This window comes from Oryx dammah, unplaced genomic scaffold, assembly GCF_014754425.2.
Source record: "Oryx dammah isolate SB20612 unplaced genomic scaffold, SCBI_Odam_1.1 HiC_scaffold_37, whole genome shotgun sequence".
In the NCBI taxonomy this organism is placed as follows: Eukaryota; Metazoa; Chordata; class Mammalia; order Artiodactyla; family Bovidae; genus Oryx; species Oryx dammah.
In genome coordinates this window covers 21,405-34,145 of record NW_024070221.1, presented here as the reverse complement: position 1 = coordinate 34,145, position 12,741 = coordinate 21,405, and the positions used below count along the sequence as shown (strand labels likewise).

The 12,741-nt window shown below is 44.1% G+C and overlaps 1 protein-coding gene and 1 pseudogene across 1 annotated transcript in view; both read right to left on the bottom strand.

The window, feature by feature from the left end:
* LOC120859164 (multidrug resistance-associated protein 4-like) overlaps window positions 1-8,815 on the bottom strand; it is a gene marked incomplete at its 3' end in the record, with an annotated part of 127,954 nt that extends 119,139 nt beyond the window's left edge. The window contains exons 1-2 of the mRNA XM_040235368.1: window positions 8,809-8,815; window positions 7,496-7,502 (exon numbers count right to left, since the gene is read on the bottom strand). Coding sequence (XP_040091302.1) covers window positions 7,496-7,502; window positions 8,809-8,815 — 14 coding nt within the window. The remainder of the gene's footprint in view (window positions 1-7,495; window positions 7,503-8,808) is intronic.
* A 2,785-nt stretch (window positions 8,816-11,600) lies between these two features.
* On the bottom strand, window positions 11,601-12,371 carry LOC120859162 (annotated as a pseudogene).
* Window positions 12,372-12,741: the final 370 nt, after the last annotated feature.

The following is a 12,741-nucleotide window of genomic DNA, read 5'->3' as shown; positions in this document are numbered from 1 at the left end:
AGACTTTAGCTTCAGCACACCCAAACTAAGACAACCGAAAATATTCACGTAATGACATGAAACCATTATACCAATTTTGCACAAGAATGCATGAAATAAGAAACATTAAAAGAAAATATTTCAAAATGATAACAATGTGGTCATTTCTTTATTGTGGGATTATGGGTGAAAATCTCGTTTTTCCTCAAGAAAAGAAAGTGGTTTTCTTTTGCTAAAGAAGTACTGTAATTACAACATACAGATTAATAGAGATTTTGTGAATTTCAGAAGGCGGTCTTAAAAGAACAAATAAAGGGAAAGAAAGGGAAGTTGCTCAGTCATGACCAGCTCTTTGCAACCCCATGGACTGTAGCCCACCAGGCTCCTCTGTCCAGGGGATTTCGCAGGCCAGTATACTGAAGTGGGTTGCCATTTCCTTCTCCAGGGGATATTCCCAACCCAGGGATCAAACAAACCCAGGTCTCCTACATTGCAGGCAGTCGCATTACCATCTGAGCCACCAGGGAACCCTAAAACAACAAAAAGTATTGCTAAAGAAAATATGGCTGCTGCTAACTTTCCCAGCAGCATATAGCAAATGAAGTACCAATATTCATATGAAAAACACACCAATGGCTATTGTTATAGTTACCACTTTTTGAATGTGTAATATTGCCCTTTTATTATCTCACAAATCCTTGCAATACTACTGTAAGGTACGTATTATTCTCATCTTTTTACATATAATATAGTTCAGACAACAGTGAAGTGAATTCTCCAAAATGGGGGAAGATTTGAACCCAGATATTGGTCCCAAAGCCCATGAACTTTCTGCCACTTTGGGCTGCCTCTCTCTGTACCTTCAGGTATTATTTTAGAGTCACCAACAGAAAGTCAAAGAGTAATTACTGCATCAACATTTCTGATGTGCTTGATGCAATTTAGAACTAGGAGGATAGATGTGTATAAAGACACTTTGCTGGGGCAAATGGCTTCTTCAGAGAAAGCTCAAGTGTGGTCACCAGAGTCATGTTGGGTAGAACAATTAGAACGCTGTGCTGTCAAAGCCTGGAAGCAAAAACAGTACATCACAATGGTGGAAAAATCAAACTGTACCGCAAAGAGATGGATTTTTTAAACTACAAGGCTGAGATATACCACAATCCTAAAGTATATCTGAGCTTAAAGGACTAAAAATGACACAGAGTAAGTACATAATAACATGCTGTAGAATAAAGTTTTGGTCAGAATTAGGTTCTTTAGTCACACTTTACACAAGAACAGCTCTTACTTATCTCTCAGATGTATTTGCTGTTAAGCAAAATAGTCATATCTACTAGACACCAGTCACTCACTACTTTATTTACAAGATAAAATGCAGATTAATCTTTAAGAGATAAAGCAGAAAGAAGCCTGTTATTTCTACTTTTAGCTCATTAAAAATGAGCTAAGAGTTATAATCGCTGGATCTTCACTGGTTCACAATGCCTGGACACAGGTTTCTTAAAACAGGTGGAGAAGGTCTGCTCCCTCGGACTCGAGTGCCCACTTAATGCCCTGCCCACAGGAAGTCTTAGAAAGCACATGCCTGGTGAATGATGAGGATATCCACACCCCACCAGAAAGAGGAGGGCACTGCAACCTCTAAAAACATTTACTGTGACTCAAAAAGAGGAGGGCACTGCAACCTCTAAAAACATTTACTGTGACTCAAAAAGTTTCTCGGTCTCTCAGGACCAAAGGGAGAACTATGCTTCCTCCACTGCCTGAGATACACAGGGATAGTGGCCGATACTGATCAGTGCAGGTGAGCATAAATGATGGACAAAGTCAGCCAGACTACGTAGATGTCTGTTCTACTGCTAGGTTGGTCCTGGAGGAATCCTGTTTTGATATACGAGAGGGAAAGGGGAAAGACCAAAGCATATTCTTCTCAGGGCATGAAGGCAGTTACCCAGCAACTGTCGCATAGAGAAAAGTACAGAAGCAAGAAGTAAAACTCTGGTTTCTTTATCTCTCAAATAAATAAATAAACTTCAGTGAACTAATAAGTGCACATCAGTATAAGAGGAAAATAAGTAACTTCAGAATTTTTCCCATATATGAAAATCATCTGAATAAAGAAAATAAATGCACTCAAAAGTGTTGTTTTTGAACGTGTTTCTGAAAGAAGCCTTTCCCTTCTCCAAGGGATCTTCCCAACCCAGGGATCAAACTCAGGTTTCCCGGATTGTGGGTGGATTTTTTATCAACTGAGCTATCAGGGAAGCTCTCCTGAAACAAAGTGTGATATACACATACAATGAAATATGACATAAACCTACAATGAAATATCACTCAGCCTTAAAACTGCAGGAAATTCTGACACGTGCTGCAACATGGACGAACCTTGAAGAGTATGATGCTGTGACTTATAATGAGAAATATTTTTGGTCTTCAATCTCTTCCTGGCTCAGAGCTCCTGAAACACTATGGAGAACTAAGGGTGATGAGGTGTCTTTTGATATAACAAGCCTCTTTCAGCCCCACCTGAGTTTTTGAACGACTGCTTCTCAGTCAAACCAAAGGAAGGAAATTTCAGCCTCACCCTCCACATCCAGGGATGAGAGGGAATGGGAACAGTTCAACCACCAATGGCCAATGCTTCAGTCAAACTTGCCTAAGTATGCTTCTATGAAGCCTCAATAAAAGCTCAGTAGGATGGGGATCACAGAGCTTCCTGACTGATGACCATGTGCAGGTGCTGGGAGGGCGACTCTCCTGGAGAGGCCTGGAAGCCCCCACCCCTCCTCCTACCTTGCTCTGCATCCCTTCCAGCTGGCTGTTCCAGAGTGAATCTTTTTATAATAAACTAGTGATAGAGTTGAGTAAACTCTTTTCCTGAGTTGTAAGCCACTCTAGAAAATTACCAAACCCAAAGAGGAGGTTATGGGAATCCTGATTTATGATCCATCCATAAGAAAAGGTAACCACATGGACTCATGACTGGCTCTGAAGTTGAGAAGAAGGAGCAGTCTTGTGGGACTGAGTCCTTAACCTAAGATGAGGTCTGACACTAACTCCAGGTAGATTGTATCAGAATTGACTTAAATTGTAGGACACAGTTGTGTCTGAAGAGCTGTAGAATTAGTATGGGAAAAATACCCACACACTTGGTGTCCAGAAATACTGAGTCAGCAAAAGACAAATACTGTGATTCCAGTTATGTGAGGTGCCTAGACTATGCAAATTCATAGAGACACACAGTGGAATGATGCTTGCTGAGTGGGGTGGGCTTGCAGGATGGGGGGAGTGTTTAATGGACACACAGAGCTTCAGGTGGAAGATGAAAAAGTTGTGGTATGGTGGTGATGGTTGCACAACAGTGTAAATATAATTAATGCCCACAGTAATACATTTAAAAATGGTTAAAATGGTTCAGTCTATGTTATGTATATTTTACCATGTAAGGGAGTAGAAAATTCCTTTGTTTTACCCTTCTAGGCTCTCTGGCTGGGGCCTTGGAAACTCAACTGATGTAAGACAGATGAACAGGAGAGAAATAGTTTATTAACCTGCACAGCATGCACAGTATGGGAAAAGTCTTTTGTCACTTACAGATAGTTTTTGCTGTACTCAGATGTGTTTGAAAAGTGCTTCAGCTCTAAGAAGATTCATAGGAAGGACTTTTGACAAGTAATTATTTCTGATAAGTCTCAAACCACAAGGAAATTTTGTAAGAAATTATGGGATCCTAATGGAAAACCTGATGCCTTCATAAAACCATTAACAAAAAAGACTAGTTGCTGAGTGACCTGGTGAATATGGTCATACTTTTGATTGTTTTTTCTTTTGAAATATTACTGATTTAAGTTTGTATTTTCCAGACATAAGGAAACCCTTTCCCTCAAGCTAATTATGACTTACAACAATTTGGAAAATTAAACCTTTGTAACCAGTAATGCTGAAGAAGCTGAAGTTGAACAGTTCTATGAAGACCTACAAGACCTTTTAGAACTAACACCCCAAAAAGATGTCCTTTTCATTATAGGGGACTGGAAAGCTAACGTAGGAAGTCAAGAAACACCTGGAGTAACAGGAAGATTTGGCCTTGGAGTACCGAATGAAGCAGGGCAAAGACTAATAGAGTTTTGCCAAGAGAACGCACTGGTCATAGCAAATACCCTCTTCCAAGAACACAAGAGAAGACTCTACACATGGACATCACCAGATGGCCAACAGCGAAATCAGATTGATTATATTCTTTGCAGCCAAAAATAGTGAAGATTTATACAGTCAGCAAAAATAAGCCCAGGAGCTGACTGTGGCTCAGATCATGAGCTCCTTATTGCCAAATTCAGACTTAAATTGAAGAAAGTAGGGAAAACCACTAGACTAGTCAGGTATGACCTAAATCAAATCTCTTATGATTATACAGTCAAAGTGAGAAATAGATTTAAGGGACTAGATCTAATAGAGTGCCTGATGAACTATGGACGGAGGTTCATGACATTGTACAGGAGACAGGGATCAAAACCATCCTCAAGAAAAAGGAATGCTAAAAAGCAAAATGGCTGTCTGAGGAGGCCTTACTAATAGCTGTAAAAAGAAGAAAAGCAAAAAGCAAACGAGAAAAGAAAAGATAAAACCATCTGAATGCACAGTTCCAGAGTATAGCAAGGAAAGATAAGAAAGACTTCCTTAGCGATCAGTGTAAAGAAATAGATTAAAACAATAGAATGGGAAAGACTAGAGATCTCTTCAAGAAAATTAGAGATACCAAGGGAACATTTCATGCAAGATGAGCTCAATAAAGTACAGAAATGGTATGGACCAAACAGAAGCAGAAAATATTAAGAAGAGGTGGCAAGAATACACAGAACTGTACAAAAAGGATCTTCATGACCCAGATAATCGCAATGGTGTGATCACTCACCTAGAGCCAGACATCTTGGAATGTGAAGTCAAGTGGGCCTTAGAAAGCATCACTAGGAACAAAGTTAGTGGAGGTGATGGAATTCTAGTTGAGCTATTTCAAATCCTAAAAGATGATGCTGTGAAAGTGCTGCACTCAACATGCCAGCAAACGTGGAAAATTCAGCAGTGGCCACAGGACTGGAAAAGGTCAGTTTTCATTCCAATCCCAAAGAAAGGCAATTCCAAAGAATGCTCAAACTACCACACAACTTCACTCATCTCACACTCTAGTAAAGTAATGCTCAAAATTCCCCAAGCCAGGCTTCAGCAATATGTGAACCATGAACTTCCAGATGTTCAAGCTGGTTTTAGAAAAGGTAGAGGAACCAGAGATCAAATTGCCAACATCTGCTGGATCATGGAAAAAGCAAGAGAGTTCCAGAAAAACATCTATTTCTGCTTTACTGACTATGCCAAAGCTTTTGACTATGTGGATCACAATAAACTGTGGAAAATTCTGAAAGAGATGGGAATACCAGACCACCTGATCTGCCTCTTGAGAAACCTGTATGCAGGTCAGGAAGCAACAGTTAGAACTGGACATGGAACAACAGACTGGTTCCAAATAGGAAAAGGAGTATGACAGGGCTGTATATTGTTACCCTGCTTATTCAACTTATATGCAGAGTACATCATGAGAAATGCTGGGCTGGATGAAGCACAAGCTGGAATCAAGATTGCCGGGAGAAATATCAATAACCTCAGATATGCAGATGACACCACCCTTATGGCAGAAAGTCAAGAAGAAGTAAAGAGCCTTTTGATGAAAATGAAAGAGGAGAGTGAAAAAGTTGGCTTAAAGCTCAACATTCAGAAAACGAAGATCATGGCATCCAGTCCCATCATTTCATGGCAAATAGATGGGGAAACAGTGGAAACAGTGGCTAACTTTATTTTGGGGGGCTCCAAAGGAAATGGCAAGCCACTCCAGTGTTCTTGCCTGGAGAATCCCAGGGACGGGGGTAACCCCAGTGTGCTGCCATCTATGGGGTCATACAGAGTCGGACATGACTGAAGCGACCTAGACTTAGCAAAATCACTGCAGATGGTGATTGCAGCCATGAAATTAAAAGATGCTTACTCCTTGGAAAGAACATAAACAACATATTAAAAAGCAGAGACATTACTTTGTCAACAAAGTTCTGTCTAATCAAGGCTATTGTTTTTCCAGTAGTCATGTATGAATGTGACAGTTGGACTGTCAAGAAAGCTGAGCACCGAAGAATTGATGCTTTAGAACTGTGGTGTTGGAGAAGGCTCTGGAGAGTCCCTTGGACTGCAAGGAGATCCAATTAGTCCAATCTAAAGGAAATCAGTCATTGGGTGTTCATTGGAAGGACTGATGTTGAAGCTGAAGCTCCAATACTTTGGCCCTCTGATGCGAAGAGCTGACTCATTTGAAAAGACCCTGATGCTGGGGAAGATTGAGGGCAGGAGGAGAAGGGGATGACAGAGGATCAGATGGTTGTATGGTATCACAACTCAATGGACATGAGTTTGAGTAAACTCTGGGAGTTGGTGATGGACAGGGAGGCCTGGAATGCTGCACTTCATGGGGTCACAACGAGTCGGACACAACTGAGTGACTGAAGAGAACTTAACTGAAGTAGAATCAAAACCTTTTTTCTTTTCTTTCTTATGATCCCTCCAAAAATTGGAAACTCTTAGCTTCCCAGAAGCTGTATTAGATAAATAAGGAAGGCTACCTCCTAACAGGAGCAACTCTTCCACCTGTGGTTCAATGACACATGTTCTCTGAACTCAGTTTCTCATCTGTAAAATGGGTACTTAAGTAACATATTGGACTTCCCTCATTGTCCAGTAGTTAAGATCTACCTTCCAAGGGGACCTGGGTTGGATTCCTGGTCAGGGAACTACGATCCCACTTGCCGGTTGAGCAACTAAATCTGTGTGCCACAACTACTGAGCCTGCCCACTCCATATAAGAGAGTCCATGCACCCCAATGAAAGAGCTCCCTTAACACAACATAGATCCCGAGTGCCACAAATAAGACCTAGCCAAGCCAAAATAATAAAAGGAATATCTATTTCATGGAGTTATTGTTTATGTGAAAGTGCTTGTTGCAATTTCTGGCAAAGAGGAAATGTTCAATGAGTGGAAGCTATTATGGCAAGATATTTTATCAGAATATTAAGTTAACTGCCCTTGCTATGGTATGAATGTTTATGATAAAGGAAGAAAAATGAAAATCTTGAGGTTATAGCTTAAAGGCCACTGGTGCTGGCATAAAGAGCACAGTTTGCAAGACAACTTAGCCAACCAAGATTTCCTCCACAGAAGAGAGATTAAAATGCAAGTCAAAGGAGAGCAAAGGTCTGGGAATAAGAGTCAGAGAGTTGGTGATCTTTATCTCCAAGGTCACCATCCTCAACCTCCTGGGCAAGGACAAAGCAGGGGGGGATACAGGATATGATAGATCCCCTCCAAGTATGGCTGATGCCTTACCTCCTGCTAGAAGCCAGGTGAGTTACCAGCTTTGTAGAGGAGATCCCTTGCCATCAGCTTGTGTTATGAGTTAAAGAGAAAACCCTGACTCACCTGGGATCTGGAAAATTCAGAAAGGGAGGCAGCAGGTTTAAGGAGTCTGTGAGCCAGATAAGAGAATGCCACAGAGGGAGATGTAGCTTGTGGCGTCAGCTGGGGAGCAGATGAGAATCAGTTATGTCTTCCTTCAAAATCCCACAGTAGAGTTAATTTTAAAAACCAAATACATTTGCCCCCAAAAGCAGAAACCAGACTGGTAATGTTTAAGAAACAACACTAGGAAGATAAATAAGAACTCCCTAAATCTAGATCATCTGCTTTATAATCAGTTTAGATCTAGAGTCCCTATTCTGCATCCTCCATGTTATAAGTGGTACAGGAGAAGGACATATCTCTTCCTGGAAGACGTGGAAGTACCTAGGGCCAGCTTCCAAGTGAGGGTCCTTGGCTTCCCGCAGGAAAGAACTGAGGAGCAAGCTGAAGCAGACTGAAAATGGACTTATTCAGGGAGACACACACTCCAGAGTCAGAATGTGAACCTTCTCAGAAGGCGAGAGGAGCCAGGGTATGGAGTTGTTAGCTGTCATGGGCTGGGTAATTTCATTCAACAACAAGTGGGAGAAATATATTTGCTATCCCTGGGTAGGGGCAGGGATTTTCAAGAACTGAACCACTGCACGCTTTTGAAATGGAGCAGGACCCTATGGTCCTTGCCCTCCATGTCCTCTGCCTGTCTTTTGTCTGTAGAAAAACTTTAGCCAAAGAATAAGTTTAATCAGAGAAGTGAGAATATGCAGAAACAAAGGAAAACAGTCAAAGGAGACCGATAATAATAATGTAGTCATTAAGCATAGTCAAGGACCTTTTAATTCCTTCTCAAGGGCTATAGATAATATTCTGAGCCATATCCTGTGAGCTGTCTTATAGGTATTGAAACCCCCACCAGGTAAAAGAACTACACAATGACCGGACTGTAGCCATGACATCAGCTGCCACAATTCTGAGAACTGACCTCCAGAAATGGGAATAAACCAACCCTGGAACTGAAGATTAATTGTACCTAAAACAATCAAGATGACACTGGTCAGACCACCAATGACCAACTTCAAGATGACTGTCAGCGCTGACTGTACTGTTTCTACAGGTAGCCCTCTCTGTCTATAAAAGCTCTTGTCCACTGATTGTCAAAGGAGGGGGAGTCAGTCTTTGGGCTGGTATCTACCCTCCCCCAACACACACATCTGCATCCAAAATAAACCAAATGTTCCTTTCCACCAACCTGGCCCTTTATTGGCTTTTGAACGGCGAGCAAACAGATCTCCCTTCACTTTTTGGCCTTATGGTCAGCCTTGGAACTACCACAGTACCTGTCATGGTGAGAGGGGAGTGAATTTTCGTGTTACAATGAAGGCCTAATGAGTTAGAAGTCAGAGACCAGATCATACTCAAAACCATCTTGATTTTAGCTGGTTCAAGCCAGTTTTTGTGGGATCCTGTTTATCTCCATATCTGTACCCACCTACTTCCTTCCTGTCTCACAAGCATAGACACACTGTTTCCATAGTGACGAGGCCATCTTAGCCTGTCACCTGAGAGCCCAGACCTGGTTCTCTGTGGACCCTGATGCCTACGTCTTTTCCTTTCCTATTTAAATAATACCCAGTTGTCTTCCTTAAATGAAGGGTGCCAGGGGCTCCCATCATTTCAGGAGCAACGTCAAGCCCCAGACAATAGGGAGCTACTTTATCGGTTATAAAAAACAACAACAACAACAACAAAATAAAACTGATTATATCCATACCTTCCCTTTCGGACCTTCAGGAATAGAAGAGAAATTGGTCTCTTTTTCTTCATCAGGATTATCTCCACAGGTAACAAAGGAAACAGTCATTAAAGGTAAGTCGGGGCCCTTAATATTCCATGAGGCTGGGCTGTGATGAAGCAGTCACCAACAAGGCCCATCAACAATTCCCTGGGAGTAAAAGTAGAATCTTGGTAATAAAATAAAGTCTACCCTTTTGTTACTCCGTTTGTGCTGAGTCGAGTTTCACTTGCTCACAGGGTGCTTCATGAAGAGGCCTCACACCTGGCCCAGCAAAGACTCCCTGGTGTGAAACGGCTGCGTTGACACCTCAGCTCAGAGGGCTGAGTGCAGAGTCACTGTGCCCAGCACTGCGATTCAAGATGGCATTGAGGGGTCGAGTGCAGAGATGCTGAGCCCGGCACTACAATCTGAAGCCACTGGCAGCACAGCTGAGAACACTCCCAGCCCCTAGTTGACAGGAATCACATTCAGCAGCCCCCTGGAGGGTTTTCAGAGGAAACAGTGTCCTCCAGAGCACATTCTACTGGCAGGAGCCACACCTAGAAGAGGGACTTCCCAGGTGGCTCAGCAGTAAATATCCCGCCTGCCAATGCAGGACACTCATGTTGATCCCTGGGTCAGTAAGACCCCCTGGAGCAGGACATGGCAACCCACTCCAATATTCCTGCTTCGGAAATCCCATTGACAGAGGATCATGGCAAGCTGCAGTCCATGGGGCCACAAAGAGTCGGACATGAATGACTGAGCACACACACACACACACACCCCTGGCAGAAAGAGCCCTACCTCCTGTCAGGGGAGTCTGACTTGGGAGAATCCGTAACAAAATAGGAAGAAATCAAACCATCTCTGTTTTTCCTGGTGGCTCACAGGGTAAAGAATCTGCCTGCAGTGCAGGAGACCCAGATTTGATCCCTGAGTTGGGAAGATTCCCTGGAGATGGGAATGGCTACCCATCTTGCCAATTCCATGAAATTCTCATGGGCTATAGTTCATGAAGTTACAAAGAGTCAGACACAACTGAATGACTTACACTTTTTCACACTTTCTAGCAAGGAAAGCAGCTGCCATTTGGGAAGAAATGAGATCTGCTTCCAATAGTGGTTCTCACTTGGCTGCAGGGTGGAATCACCTGTGAGGTTTTAAAAAGTGTTGATTCCTGCATCCCTTCCTGTGACATTCTGATTTAACTGAGATGAGGCTTCAGCACTGGGATTTACAGAGCTCCCCTGGTGATTCAAATGTGTAGCCAAGTTTACAAACCACTGGCCTTTGCCCTACCGAGGATATAAAGAACTCTACCTAGACGAGGAAGCAGAGTAAACAGACAGACTGATTCTGCAGGAGCAGGAGTGTATGTTTCTGTGTACAGGGTGTAGTTGGGGTGGGGGCCTGTGACCCCTTTTGCCCATTCTGAGGCCTTCCTGGCCCCTCATTGCACAGCCTTTCCATGCTTCTCACCGGGATGCCTGGATTCTCCTGCGCCCTGGTGGTGATTTTCAGTATGATACAGTTGTCTCAGGAGATTTCATACAAGCCCCATCTTAGTTCATCACAAACATGAGCAGGATTCCCAAAGTGTGGCTTGCTGGGAGGGAAATCCTGGGAACTATACAGGACGAGCAGCTCAGCAGTAACTTCAGGAGTTGCTCCTGCGCAGGGAAGTTCAGGGAATTCCAGGTGACTGGCCAAGCACGGGTGTGTCACACGGCTGTGACTGGAACCTTCTTGTGCCTGGGATGTGAAGGGTGTGTGTGTGCTCAGTCATGAGGACTCTTTGGAACCCCATGGACAGACGATGGGATTTCCCAGGCAGGAATACTGGAGTGGGTTGCCACTTCCTCCTCCAGGGGATCTTCCTGACCCAGGGATTGAACCTGTTTCTCTTGGGTCTCCTGCACTGGCAGGTGGATTCCTTACCACTAGCGCCCCCTGGGGGCGTGAGGGACCTGATCTTAAAGTCAGTGACAGGAATTCCGAGGCTCGGTGATAAAGAAGCTGCCCGCCAGTGCGCCAGTGCAGGAGACACAGGAGATGCAAGTTCGATCCCTGGGTCGGGAAGAAGCCCTGGGGAGGAAACGGCAACCCTCTCCCTTATTGTAATCTTCCTGGAAAATCTCATGAACAGAGGAGCCTGGTGGGCTACAGTCACAGGGGCACAAAGAGTCGGACATGACTGAACACAGGCAGTGACAACTGCCTATGATATCGAGCATCAAGAAGTGCAGAGGTGTAATGTAATGAGCGTCCCAATAAACAGCAGCTGCCCCTTTTTTTGCTCTGTGTGACAAGGATGTGCTTTTGCTTAACTATCATATCACATTTGATTTTTTCTTTTGGTATATGAAAATTTATTACTATCATTCTTTCATCACCAAAATTTATAATCTTGGTCTTTCCTTCTTGCCTTTGTAGAAAGGCAAAAAAGACACTGGCTACTTTGAGAACCTTAAAGCAGACTCCAGGAATGTCACCAACATCATGACCTTTGGAACCAAATCCAGCAACCAGAACAACACCAAGCCATTCTTGGTGAACTGAACCCTGACACATTTCCTGATGGCAGAATTTGGATGTTTGGCTTCAACCCCTATTTTTCCGAGCACAATTCTCTTGGCATGAGAAGTGCGTCCAAAAGCGTTGGCCTTCAGGGCTGTGCCCAAATGGGCTTCCTTACACTGTTACCATGCTGCTTCTGGGCTCGTCAGTGGCTACAGAGCTTCCTAGCAAAAACCACAACACTTGCTCATCCTACCAGCATTGTGGGCCTGATGAAAGACCATCATGTTTAATTTTAACACAAGCTCAGAGGATACTAGGATGTTAGGACCGCCGTCTTACACAGCTTAAGGGCATTGCTAGAGGTCATAAGACTCCTAACTGACAGATGCAGCCTCTGAGCCCCGGTGGAACCGCACAGTCTGTCCCCACTCCACCTGTGTCCCGAAGGACCAGGAGGTCTCCCTGCCCAAAGAGCTGCTCAGCGGCTTCAGCCTGACTCCCTGGGTGGGTCCGTGTGGTCCCTCCGGGCACCCGCAGCCCCTTTGCTCCTACTGCCCCTGACTCAGGTCCTTCCTTCTGCAGGGCAGCCCCCGAGAGCCCCATGGTCAGCAGGAGGACACCCTTGCCCAGTTCTAGCAACTTCTCCCTGCAGCCAACTCCCTGGGGTGGGGTCAGGCCAGGTTGTGAGGAGAATCATGAGAGAAGCAGGAAGGTGTGAGCTTGTGGTCAGCACCTACCTCTCACCAGGGACCTCCCTCTCTTCTGACACTTCCCGCCACTCAGGGCAGCTCCACTCCATGCCCCATTCCCCCTCCATTACAAGTGCTCCTGTAGCTCTGCTGTCGATCAGAGTCACCAGAGGAGGGGTCAGAATGCAGAGTCCTAGGCTCCAGCCCCAAAGGTCTGATCCAACATCCCAGTGGATTGGGATGCAGGGGGTCCTCTGAGAACATTCTGTGAAGCATTTAACAGA